Here is a 13,629-nt window from a genome sequence, read left to right as displayed (position 1 = left end):
GCCGCCGGGCCCCGCTGCTAGCCGCGAGCCGGGCCCGGGCTCAGACCGCGGCCTTTCCCCGCCGCGTGCCCCCGGCGGCCGCTCCTCACCTGGGCTTCGGGGCGCCCCGCTCGTAGGCCCAGGCGGCGGCGGGCTGCGCGGCGGCCGGGGCCAAGGGCTCGGCGAAGCTGGGGGTCGGAGGATAGTTCCTGTCCATCATCGGGGCAGGGCGCGGGGCGGCGGGGGCTCCGCTGGGGCCCTGCGCGCAGGGCGGCGGCGGCGGGGAGCGAGCGGGGAGGGTGGGAGCGGCACCCCCCCCTCCGGCTCATGCGGGGCGGGCGGCGCCGCGGCCCCCTCCCCGCCGCGGGCCAGGCCGCCGCGGCCCGGCCCCCCCTCCCCGCCTCCGCTCCCTTCCCTGCCGCTCAGCCGCGCGGAGCCGCAGGCGGCGGCGGGGGCTGCGCGGCGGGCAGGCGGGGACCCATGTCGGGCCGCTCCTTCCCAGGATGCACCTCCCCGCCACGGCCCGTCGCGGGGAGCGAGCGGGGCCCGGCGCCGCGGACGGGTGGGGGGGGGTGGGGGGCAGGGGTGGAGATGCGTGAGCGGGGACGCGCGGCCTGGCGGGGCGGCCGGGCCGGGCCCGGCGGCTGGGGGGGCGGGGGGGGAGGTGGTGGCCGCCACCGGGGCGGGAGAGGGTGGGCGGGATGGGGAGGCCGGGCCGGGCGGAGAGGGGAGAGGCCGGCGGCACGGCGGAGCCGCGTCGAGCGGAGCGCTAGGGCTTTGTTGGAGGGGCCGGGGCGGGGCCATCTTGTTCCCGCTGAGCGGAGCGGCGCTCCGCGGCGTGACGCCGGGCACGGGCACCGCTTGCCCGGCCGCGACAAGACAGGGGGCGGCGAGGCCGCTCGGCACTGCCTCGGCGGGCGCAGGGTGCGGGGACGACCGACCGAGCGCGACCCTGCCCCGCGGGCGCGCAGGTGTACGCGCAGCGCCTTTAGGGCGCCGCCGGCGGCGGGCACGTGACCGCGCCACGTGACCTGCGGCCACCTCCCCCCGCGGAAGAATTGAATAAATCTGAGGGGAGAGCGCTGGGTCCGCGGCTGTGGGGTCGAGGTTGGGCCTGCTAAAGGGTTTGGTTTTAGTGCGGGTGCTCGGTTTGGTGACGAGCAGTTTCAGGGAAGCTGTTATGTATCTCTTTGAAAAGCAGTTGTGGGAAGGAGGGAGTTGGTTTCTTGCTCAGGGTAGCTGTCAGGTTGGTGGGGAATGTCACGTTGTTCTGTGGGAGGTTTGGGTTGGGGTTGAAGAAGAATTTTTTCCTAGGAACAGGTGATGGGTTTGCACAGGGAGGCGGTGGACTCAGTGTTCCTAGTGGTGCTTTATGAAAGGTTGGGTGTAGAACTTAAGGAGAAGGTTTAGTGGGGCTGGGTTGGGGCTGGACAAAATTATCTTAGATTTTTTTTATTTTTATAATTGTACAGATGTGTCACTAGATAAGAATTGTGGAGGTTGATAGGAGAAGAGTGACACCCCAGGATGAGGGCTGCTTACCTGGGAAGTGAGTGAGTGCACACCTAAAGGTATTGGTACTGCTCACAAGAGAGAGGTTTGTGTTCATGGCTGATTAAGGCCTCTGAAGGTTCAATATGTAGCACTTGAGGCAATGTCAAACCACAGGGTTTTGCAGGGAAATACAGGCAGGAGAAACTTCTTTGTTTGCAGTCAATCAGATTAGGTGTGTGGCATAAATCAGCATTTCAGTGCATGAACAGAGTGGGGGAGTGCTCAGCATTGGGTAGGAAAGCAGTCAGCTGGGAGGTTTTATGAGGGAAAGTTGAGTTCCTGTGTTTGCTGAGCTCAGCCTCAAGAAGCAGAAGACCTGTGCTGGGAGGGCAGGTGAGTGCCAACGCTGTCTATGTGGAAAAGGCTGAGGAGAGGTGCTGAGAGGCCAGGGCAGAGGGAGGAGAGTGGAACAGAGCATGCCAAGGACAAACCAGCAGAGTGAGTTTTTCTTCTGTTTGTAAAAATGAGCACCTGCCCTGCTTGCAGCAGGGGCCTTTCTCTGGGAGGGCACAGCTGGTTGTTGTTTTACATGTGATGCAGGCCTGATGGCAGAAAACTCCTCCAGTTGTATGCTAACGGAGAAGAATTTGAGCTGCTGATGTGTATTTTCTTTACAGATTATTTCTCTAGAGAGGAGTAAATGTTAATACTGACACGTGTTTATAAAGTCCTATTGCATAAGACATTCCAAGCAACGAACATCAGTTGAGATCTATAGGCAGGGAAAAGACAGCTCGTTTAGTGGTCTGAACTGAAAGTGCAAGCATCAGTATACCACAGACATGGCTGAGAACACCTCCACAGTGCTTGTAAACACCATGTGAAGCCATATTATCCCATTGTTTGCATTTCCTGTGTCTGAGAGACTCGACTTCTGAGGAACCTGGGAGGCTCCTATGCTTTTCTCATCAAACTGATCCCTGTAACTGTTCTTGGAAAGCTCCACTGAAGTTTGGTGTTTTATCTTTGTGGCAGAAGGATGTTTTGCAATGCTGTCCTCTGTGAATAAAAGAGTGTGTAGAATGGGTTCTTTTATGTTGTCTGAAGTATTTGATAAATCCTGATGATGTGTATGCATTAAGGTGTGTCTTTAATAGTCGGTTTCAATGATTCTGAATGTTGTCTGGAAATGTCTCAATTCTTGCATTCATAAGGAATGCATCAATTTCAAAAGCAATTATTGCTCAGTGCTGAGAGACCGACCCTTCAGTGGGCTTTAACAGATCCAGCTCTGTAGCTCATAATTGTTTGTAGCCAGCTATTATACTGTATTTGTTTCTTTAATCAAATATTTGTTATTTTTCTGAACAACAAGGTATTACGAGTAAGCTCTTAAATTACAGCACCATAACGCAATCTGTGCAGCTTAGCAGCCCTTAGTGGCATGGGGCAGTGCTGAATTTCTGCTGCTTTTCTTCTCCCTGAACAACTTTCCATGATGAAAGCAGGAAACTTACTCTTGATGACAAGATGTTGAGGTAGCTCGTGTTGTGTTCAGTATAGAAATGTCTAGACAGAGTGCTTGAGAAGATGTTTCCACAGACAGTAGTGGGTTTCTCTGCCCCTCCTTCTCCATAGGCAGAATCAAGCCAGCTCCTGCAGAACTGTTAGCTAATTTACCTGCCCCTTAGTGAAACTTCCCATTCCTCTCTCTCCTTTTCCTAATAAAATAACTTAATGGTACACAATGCTTAAAGGTAATGTCACTTTTTAAGGCTTAATTTTATCTTATAAGTGGCCGTGTGCCAGATGAAATGTAGGACCCAACTAATGGGTGGTTGACAGTTCTAGTCATGATTTGTCATCAAAATCATGTGATTTGACAGTAATGAGTCACAAAAATGTGATATGGTCGTAATTAAAGTCGTTAAGTCAGTCACAAATCCAGGGCCAGAATAAAGCACATTTATTGACTTAGTTGTTCCGTAGCATGCTGTTAGTTCTCACGTTAATGCATCTGTTGAGTGTGATCAAGTATTTTCCTGGTGTAGTTATGTACAGGCAGAAGGCTCCATGGTATGTACAGCTTTAACAGTACCACAGATGTCAAATACCAGGGTAGCACCACTCAGGGCCTTTGTGCAATAGGCAGCAGGTGGTGCTGAATGGAGCAATTCTTCTCAGGGCCAGCAGTTGCTGCCTGAGCTTTTGGCATCCTTTTAATAGCAGGTAAAACAAACCTGGCTCTACAGGGCTTCCCCACTGCCTGTCCACATGCACTGCCCTCTTTTACAGAGGGTGCCATATCTGTTCTTTGCCTTTCCTTAACAGGAGATGCCTGTTTTTGCTCTTTTCTCAGCTTTTTCCCACGTGTTTAACCGTGTTTTGCAGCAAAAAGATTGACGTGTCAGGGTAACTTTGGGCTGAGAAGAGTCGTGCAAACAGCGTGGAGTCAGAGGCACCAGAAGGTGCTGGATCAGCAAGCTGACCAGCAGCTTCAGCTGTTCAGCAAAGAAAGTGGTTAAAGCACAGCATGCAGCTAATTCTGCATGTCTGAGCTTATGACTAGGTTGGTGAAAGTAGACAAAAGGATCGTATTGCAGATCATGATAGTGCTTTATTTTGGAACTATCACAGCATCATAAATAGCTCACTGGCATACACAGATGTCTTGGTGGCTGGTGATAGTGGCTAACACTTCTCCATTTGCTGACAAAGCTAACTGCTAAGCATTTACAGAGCTTTTGTCCTGAGAAAATTGACTTTCTAAGGTTGATGGAAACTAGCAGAACAGAGATGTGCAAACATTTATGAAAATTAATGTTTTAAAGATTAAAAATATGCAAATAATGTGAGTACATGTGACCCCATGGAGTTTGAAGATGTTTGGGCCAATGCTGAGCTGGGACTGATGGACTGGTTGTCGAAAGAGTGCAGAGTAACATTTCTGAAGCTTCTTTATTTTATGTTGCACAGACATTACAGGATGTGGATGTAAGACCTTAGTGTGGGCTTTGTATACATGCACACACTACTAAGCTCTGCTATCTTCCATAAGAAGCAATGAGAAGTAAATCACTAGGTGCTACTCTGGACTGACACAGGTCTTGGTCAAGCCTATATTAGCAATCACTGTTCTTTTGGTTGTCATTGTGAGCCTGATCTAAGCAGAAAGTTGCCTAACAGATCAGGTTTTGCGTTTTCTTTGTCACTTGGCCTCTTCAAATGTCAAACTAGATGCTAGTAAATGTGTAAATAGGGAAGCAAGTGCTGCCTTTCAAAGAATGGACTTTACCTGTGAGCCTCAGGGCAAGTACTCTTTGCATTTCTTTATTTATGCTCGGTGCCTTTATTTGATTTAAAGAAGAAAAAAAGCTAGGGTATAATTTCAAACACATGAATCACAATCTTCAGGAAGAGAAGTGAGGTTTATCTACATAATTATGGCACTTGATGTGTGAGCTGGCAGAAAGCGTGCTGTACCAGTGAGAGCAAAGTCCTCATTTCCCTCATTTTCCCAGTGCTCCTCCTGATCTTGTGGTTCCACAACTTGTAAGGCACTGCTGCTTATGCTTGAGTTGGTTCAACTCACGTGCTCTCTAGAACAGCCTTTGTTTTTGCTGGATGAGTGCATTCAGCTCACTTATGAACTATTATTTAGAACCTGTGTGAGGCAAGTGGGAGAAATGCAGTGAAATGTAGGAGAAAAGAGAATTTAAATGAAGCCTTTGCTCTCAAAACATGCCAATTTCTAGGCAGAAGTATTTTTTTCTGTTAGGTCCGTGGCTCTGGCTTGAGGTCAATGAACCTGCACCCTACCAGTTGTATTCCTCGTCTCAGTTCAGTTGAGTGCTTCATTGTATCTTTGAACGTTTGCTGCCCTCTGAGTTCTCACCAGCTTTTTCAGTTCATCTTGTGTGGTTTGGAGAAGTACAAATCCAGCTATTTTATTTCTGCTGTGGGCTAACAGTGTGGCTTAATTTAGTAATTTAGTATAGGCTGAATTTGAATTCCAATAAATAGGCAGATGTTTATCAGAAGCTGTTTTGCAAGGAAATAGTGTAGCAGTGTTTTAAATACTGCTGCCTCTCTCCCACCAAAATGCCAGCACTTAGAAGTTGGAATGAAAAGGTAACTAGGGCAAGTGCATTCAGCAGGCTGTGTCAGAGGGGTAAGAGGAGGGCCAAAATACGTTGAGTCACAAGAACCAGTGACTACCAGAAGTGGAAGCTACCACTGAATTAAGAGCATGGTATTTGTGGAGATGGGTTGAACAGCTTTGAGAGGGAAACAGGAGATTTCCTAACTGTGAAAATGATACGGTGGTAAATCTGTATGGTATAAGAATGAAGATATTTACAGTGTAAAGAGAGTGAGCTTGAGGTGAGTATTGTACCTGAGGTTTCTTTCCTGTTCTTCATCACATGGAACAAGGGAGGGCAGAAGCATTAAAACGTCTGTTGGCAGGTGAGGTTTTTAATAGAAAAAGAAAAAAAATGAAAGAAAATCTGGTTTGTGTAAGTAGGCATCGTTAGGGCAACAGAAAAATATTTACATCAGGTTTGGGACCGGTGCAGTTTTGAAATAATGTGGTAGCACATTACATTGTTAATAATAAGTGATCAGTTCTTACATTTTCCACTCCAGTCCCAAAGCAGCTGAAGCCAATAAAGAAGCTTGCTGCTGTAGTCTGTGACAGAAGCAGAGTCAAATGCTTCCTGAATCACCTCTTCCTGAACTGCAGCAAGAGAATACGCTTTCATGTGGTACTGTTTTTGTTCTAGCAGTGAATTCACATGTGCACACACACATTTATTCATGAAAAAAAAACCTAAAATATATAATGCTTAAATGTTGCTCACCAGAGGATTTGAGAAATGAAATAGTAGGCTCTCTCATTTCACTGATGCAGAAAACAGGTTAAGTGACTTATTTTCCAGTTGACAGAGTTGGAGACTACTTTTGTGACCCTCAGTTATTTGCTCTAAGTAATCATCTGTCCGTGTTTGTAAGAGGTTGCATGATGTAACCTTCTGTGATGTTGAAAGGACAACACGGAAACTGCGTTTTGGGAAGTGGGCCAAGGTGATGGGTAAGAGCATTTAAGTTCTGTGACGTGTTTAAACCTGTTCAGAGAGAAATGAAGTACTGTGTATTTTTTCCTCGGTGTCTCATTTAGAAAAGAGGCAACCCAATGAACTGCTTGAATTTTTTTTCCTATCCAAGATGAGGTAAATTTAAGTTAAATTTTTTTTATTTAATGTTTTATTTTGTTTTTATTTTATTTATACTTTATTTAAGGTTAAACATATCTTGCAAATGGCTGTGCTGTAGGTAACCAGCATTTGAGTGTCAGTCAGTGCATATTTTCAGTACCTTCAGGATCTAAACTGCAGATCACTGACTACATCTGAAGTGTTATGCTCTATAGAAGGTGCAGTTTCTGTACTATTTCTGTAGTTTAATCATTAAAGAACCTCAACGTTCACAAGCCCTGTGAAATCCCTGTCTTTTCAAGTTCTCTATCGCTTCCATTTCATTTGTATTTTTTGATTCCTAGGAAAAAATAACATAGTTTGGCATATTATTTCACATTTAAAATATGTATTTTCCTCAATATCAAGTTCAAACTGCTAGAGGAGCATCATCTGTGAAACCTGAGTACTTTCCAGACAAAGAAGGCTGAATATAATTTTAGCAGGGAATAAATCTCTAGTTATTTGTTCATTGTTCTCTCTGTCACTTCCAAAAGCCCATAGTTCTCTACTTGTGTTCTGCTCTAGACAAAAAGCTGGAGTTATCAAAAAAATCTGATTTAAGTGTATTTTTGTTGTAATGTGCCATGCAATTTTTATTCCTTTTCATCCAATATAACAATCAAAAAAATACATCAAATTAAGTAATGTTTACCAGCAAAGTTTAAAGTGAACCATTGTAATCCAGAAGCAGTAATATGTTCACACGAGGAAGATAAACTCATTAAATGATTTTCATACCCAAATCTATTACTAGAATGAGTAGAGAATCCACACAGCAGTAAAACGTAGAACAACACAGTAGCCTTCTTATGATGACTGAAAGTATTAAGTCACAAAAAATGGTTACTGTCAATAAAACCAATTAAAATAATGTTCCTTCTAAAGAAACAAGATGAAGCTATTAATACAACATCAATAATATGATGGGATGGCTCATAGCACATGTGGAAGAGTGGCAGTACAAGACTTACTGTTTTTCTTTGCATGTTTTCTCTTTGTAGCACGATAACCTTGTGCCAAGAATAGTCCTGTAGCTTGTTGCAACACTTCCTTCTCCTAGATGGGATTCTGGCTCGCTCCTAGTTGTGCTAACAGTCTTTCACATTTTTGTAAGCCATCTTGCAATGTGCAAGGTAGTGAACTTTTTAAAAAGTTTGTTATGCTTCAGTAATGCCTCCTCCTCCCTTCTGGAGGAGGTTTGTAGTTAGGGGGCAGGAAGTGACATAGACTTCCTAAATGCCCGTACCCATTTTGGGGGCCCTGGGTAGGGGGGTGGTGGTGCATCATGTTGTCCACTTGAAGTAACCGCTTGCTCGTAAGTTGGTAGTCCTGAATCATCAGTTCTGGGAGGAAGTGGATTTAAAGAAAGTTCTTCGTGCCTTCTGAAGATGGAAGTTGAGCTACGTCTTCTGCTTCTTCCATGATCCAAGTGCCTACATGAAGTTAACAGCATTTATCAATAGCAGCTTTTCTTTTAATGAAGAAAGAAGTCATCTTTGCTGTAAAATTAAGACCCCAACAAAAATAAACACCCTTGCCTTTAATGATTGTAAACACCAGACTCCAAATACTCTCTTCAAGCTACGCTGTAGGAATAGTTCACTAATGGAAAATTTTTAGGGAAAAGAGAGCAGAGAGTCCTCCTGTGCTCCTTGAAGTCTATGATGACTGGACAAGCAGGGCTGGAGAATTAACAGAGAAGCATTTTCTCCAACCTAATTCCTTTCACATCTGACATAGAGTGTATGCCCTTCATGGCATGTCACCTAATCTACTTTTACACATAAAATAAAACATGTTAGACCTTTCATTGTAGGCCCCGAGCGATTAAAGTATTTTAGTAAGAGTGTTTTGGATCTAAGACAATGCACACCAAACAAAACCACCCAATAACCAGAAGTTATGTCAGCCATGCAAGTGTTGTTCTGTTCTGTGTTTTCGTGTTACTGATTAACTTTAGCTTAACTAGTGCTCACCATTATGATTTTGCTTCCAGGAAAGTCAGAATTTTCCTATTGGCTTCCCTGAGGATACAGTTAGACCAACCACTGGTGGTTGTTAAATGCCACCCTAAGAGACCAAACTGGTTGTCTTAGTTTTAAGCAATAAAATTCCTTACCCTGGTGGTTGCCTTGATTTACATCTATCTTTGCAGCAGTAGAAGATCAGTAGTCCTATTATGGCTAGCATTCCTCCAGCAGCAATTGGACCGATGAGAAGTCCTGTAATGTTAATTTTTTGTAGTGTTTCATCACCTGAAATTAAAACACAGGTTGTTTTCAGATAGGGTTCTTTCTGCCTGTGTCCTCAACAGTTTGCACTATGAAGTACTCATGCTGCTCTTTTTCACAAACATCTAGCTTGCTCTGAGAAGCCATCATATCTGTGCAATGCGAGCCAAGACTGCTGTTCACATTCATCCTAAAGCAAAAGTGAGCAGATGTTTCCTTTTCTGTACATGAAACTTTGGAGACGTCTCTCCTTCCAAATATTATTTCATGCACTCGTGACCTTGACTGAGTTGTGCATCTGCTCACTGAATACATGGTGTATTTTTAAGAATGCATTACAATAAAACACTGCAATATGAGAAAAGAAAAGGGTGACTCACCTGCTTTTATCCTGGGACCTGTAGTTGAATAGTCGTTCCAAAACTGTGTCTTTAAAAATACAAAGGAGCAGATTTTAAAAAGATCTGTAATCAGCAGGCTTATTGACCTTGTTTTAAAGTACAGCACCATAGCAAGTTTGCATAAAAATTGCAATTTCTCAAAGAATAAAATGCAGTTTTGAACAACAATACTGCATTAACTGTCTAATGTAAGAATTAGAACATGCAGAGATATTTCTGCCTGACCACAGTGGAAGCTAGCACATATTCTGACACAAAAAATGTGGTTAACCTTTGTAAATCCCTACAGAAGAGTACTAATGAGGTAAAGTCAAGTTCTTAAGAATCAGACATTTGCATGAGCAGTATTTGAATTCACAGTAGAGAAAAACATTCGTGCTACACGATTGCTTTACATTAAGTGTAAAAAACTCCACAGGAATCTGATTTAACTCTCTCACAATTGCAATCATTTTCAACTTCAGGTGTTCCTTGCCTGTTCTGAGTTAGTGCAGAGCACATCTAGGATCAGGAAGAGAGTATTGCTTCCTGCAGTGAGTCAGTCTTCAGACAGCCTTTATGTTTTACTGCTGGGCTGAAAGGGTTTTTTTAAGTATTTTTTAATAGGGATTTTATTCTAAGTTGTATATAGGCAGCAATTTAGAAGATGATCCAACAGGAATACTCTTCAGTAGCTAAACTGCAGATCTAGCTTGTACTATTCTCTTACAAAACACTTGGCATAAGACAAGGATGAAATCAGCCAGTGAATACAGTGAGCATGTGGAATGCATTCAACCTGAGAAAGATGCTGAGAAAGTGCTAAGAAAAGCAGTGAGGCTCTGAAGCACAGATAGGAATACTGACAAGTGGTACTTGTGAAGTTTCATTTACAGTAGTTTTGCAGAACTGGAGCCCTCGTCTAAAGTCTTGAAGGGAATAGTGCAAGCACATTCACTGTATATCTAGAGCAGGAATTCTGCCTAATTTGGACCTCTGCTGCTACTGTGAAATAAGCAGTTGTCTCACGTGCTATTTTCTTAAGGGCCATGGGATTTAAAAACAGTAATCATCTGTTGAGCAGCCTTTTTTAGTATGTTAAATTGTTTGAACAATTACCGTTCTGTCAGTGTCTTCAAAAATTTCTCTGGCTTCCTCGTAGCTGCACAGCTCTTCCATACATTCTCTTTCCAGGTTATCTGGTGTGAATGCTTCAAAATCAAACCTGTTGTTCAGAAGATGTCGCCCAATAAATAAATTGGCCTCCTTTGCAGATGTGAGCACTGGTTAAATAAAAAAAAAAAGTTATTTAAAACAAGTTAGGAAGAGTAAATCTTAACAGTTTTTAAAGAGTGGGTAATATCCTACAGGACTGTGTTGACTCCCTCTTCCCCTAGTATGTCTCAGCTACGTGTAGGAGAAAGAGGCACAAAGCTCTCCTCCTGTTTTCTTCGCCTCTATCTTTTCTAACTATGCAATATAAAATAGAAATACTTTCCTCCCATAAAGCATTTCAGCTATCCTTTGTACTGGCCAAGAGTGTTTGGTTCTCAGGACAGCTGCTGGAAGTTCAAGTTTTAGTAGCACCCCTTCTGGGATCAGAGCCCTTCAGAACAAAGTAATACTTGCAGAAAACAGAAATCCAATCACATTTAAACTAAGCAAAAAAAAACAAAACAAAACCCTCACAATACATTTCTCAATATCCTGCAAGTTTGTTTACAGAAGTTAGAACTTAAATCACAGCCCTATTCATTTTACATCTGTTCTCACTGTTGTGACAGAAAGCTCTATGTAAAGGCTGGCGTGCTTGTTTGTTCTGAATTAATGTGTGACAGGAATTCTGCTGGCAGCAGGCACTCCTGAAGACTTTTAATTCTTCTCTTCTTTTGTGCTCACTCTAGGTGCCACGAGGCCCTGAAGAGTAAGTTGTGAGGTAAGATTCCGGAGGAGTTAGTGAAACTATAGAAGGCTTTGGGATACAGGAATGCATTTTCTCACCAGGCATTCTTCATAGTCAAGTTTTAGCCTGTTCTTGCTACAGCTTCTTTTAAGAAATATCACCTTTATATAACAAAATTAGTTTTCTGGCTTGGCTGGTAGTGAAAGTGTAGTCTGTACTCTAAGAAATCCAGACTATTTGATTCAGTAACACAAGTATAGGATTATTTCTGCAAGTGTAATGCAGAAACAGCATTGTTCTATACCAGACAGCTAAAATAGGAGATGAGACTCAGAATAAAGGTATTCAGCTACAAATGAGCTCTGTGTTCTTGTTGGTTTGTTTTCCCAGATCATCACATCATTCAGGAATTTTTACCCTCATGGATAGATAGCACTCTTGCAGTGCTATCTCAAAACATTTTGCTCTCTGAAAACTAAGAACATGCAATTCTAACTTGGTTGTTTATGCTTTTAATATTACAGCGTGTTGAAGAAATATTACAGTATGTATAGAAGAAACTGGCCATACCTTACCACAAGCAACATTAGCTATACTTCCAAATTAACTTTGCTGCATTTTAAGGAATGTGAAGTGTGGAACCCTAAATTCTAGCGATACAATCTCTTTCTCGGAGTCTTTATCCATTTATCTGCTCTCTTCATCACTTTGTAGGACGTAATCAATATGCAGCTGTCTCCACCTCCAAATAACACACAACCTGGTGATTAAGGAAGTATTTGGAGAATGAAACAGATGAATTTGAAACTCACTGCTAGATGCAGTTCTGCAGTCCCTGGGCCGCAGTTGAACAAGATGGTGAATCCAGTTTTAGCAAGCCCGGTGTTTAATTAAAAATGCATCCACACAAGGTGCCAAATAAAGTCACTCTGGTGGTAAAAGATGCTCAGAAAATGCTGACGGACTAACCTCCCACTGCAGGTACCCCACACTCTTGCCAACTGTTCTGCTTGCTAAATCACTGGATAAAAAAGTTGAGCACCCCATCTTCCAGCTCTGCCTCGGAGTGATTCAGGCCTTTTTATTGCCAGGGGAGAGTTCTGTGCTGTGAACTCAAAGAAGAGGCAGCCTGGCAACTCTGGTTTGCCCCACAGCAGTACGGATTTTAATGAATAGCCTGTATTCAGCATTTTTCTGCCCAACCTGCTGCCCTAAAGGAGTTCCCTCCTCAATGGGACGGCTTTGACAAGGTTGTGTTAAAGTTATAGCACTCCTCGTTCACTGAGAAAGGAGACAGGGCAGCTATTTTCCATTTTCATCTGTGAAGCCCTGACGCTTAAATGTTCAGCATCCCACATGCATCACAGTGCCCAAGTCCTTCCTGGAGACATCATTTATTTGTACCTTCCAAATTGAGGACCTGCAATAGCAGCTCTGTGCTTTGTTTCAAGGTGCTGTAAGGGACACAGAGTTGAGGAAAAAGTAATGCCTCCTATTTTATGTCAGCCTGTAACATCAGAGACAAATGTTGGTGGTGTGGCAGCAAGGGTTGAACCTTCCCACCAATATCCTATTGCATTTTGTTGCTGTGTGGCACACGGCAGCGGAGGGGCAGTCTGACAGAACAGTGTCTGGCAGGGAAGCAGCTCCTGTTGATCACCGGTGAAAACAGACCATTAACAGAAGTGACGATGTTGAAAAATCGTGTTTTGGAGCTGAGAATTTGCTCTGACAGTGTCAGTGAGGTCTTTGTAGCTAGGAAACAAATAGAAGGCATTACTTTCGGAGCAAACCAGGCGCTATCAAAGATTTCTCCGGAAAAACAAAGTTACAGAGTTAAGAAATGATATTTTTTTTTTCCGGCCAGCACGAACTCGTGCCGGCAGTACCTTACCGTGTGTGGCGTCGGGCTGCTCCGAGCTGCTCGGACTCTGCACTCGGTGAAGAAACGCCGACACGAGCACCTGGATGTGGCACAGCAGCAGCAGCAGCCCCAGCATGGCACGTACCTGCCCGACAGAAACCCGCACCTCAACACCGTGACAACGCAACCTCCCGAATGACGAAGCCTTCAAGGAGTCCCACACATGAAGTCATCCGACGCAAGTACCCACATGCCGCGCAGCCCCACGGATCCCTACCAGAAAGCACCGACCCGAACAGGTCCTGCGCGCCATTGCGTAACCCCGCACACGTCGCCGGGGCCGCCCCACCGCTCCGCGGGCACGGGGCCACACGGAGCCGGATGGACCGTGAGCCCTCACCGCTCGCTCCGCAGTTAACCTGCGGGCTTCCACGCGCCGCTGAAACAACCGCGATCGCCCGCGGGAGCGGCGACGCGTGGGAGCCACGACGAGGAGAAGGAGAACCCGTGCCGTGCCTAC

General features: G+C 44.7%; 2 protein-coding genes across 2 annotated transcripts in view; both read right to left on the bottom strand.

Moving 5' to 3' along the window:
* QSER1 (glutamine and serine rich 1) overlaps window positions 1-250 on the bottom strand; it is a 31,722-nt gene extending 31,472 nt beyond the window's left edge. Inside the window, exon 1 of the mRNA XM_065755462.1 lies at window positions 90-250. Coding sequence (XP_065611534.1) covers window positions 90-199 — 110 coding nt within the window. The 5' untranslated portion in view covers window positions 200-250. The remainder of the gene's footprint in view (window positions 1-89) is intronic.
* Window positions 251-7,310: 7,060 nt separating this feature from the next.
* On the bottom strand, window positions 7,311-13,342 carry PRRG4 (proline rich and Gla domain 4). Its single transcript, XM_065755460.1, is given in 6 exon segments — window positions 7,311-8,164; window positions 8,851-8,986; window positions 9,343-9,391; window positions 10,462-10,625; window positions 13,140-13,314; window positions 13,316-13,342. Coding segments are annotated over 6 exon segments (780 nt in total). The 3' UTR covers window positions 7,311-7,935.
* Window positions 13,343-13,629: the final 287 nt, after the last annotated feature.

This window comes from Cyrtonyx montezumae, unplaced genomic scaffold, assembly GCF_038088225.1.
Source record: "Cyrtonyx montezumae isolate F1298 unplaced genomic scaffold, pur_monq_1.0 scaffold_10, whole genome shotgun sequence".
Taxonomy (NCBI): Eukaryota; Metazoa; Chordata; class Aves; order Galliformes; family Odontophoridae; genus Cyrtonyx; species Cyrtonyx montezumae.
This window is presented reverse-complemented; position numbering and strand designations above follow the sequence as displayed.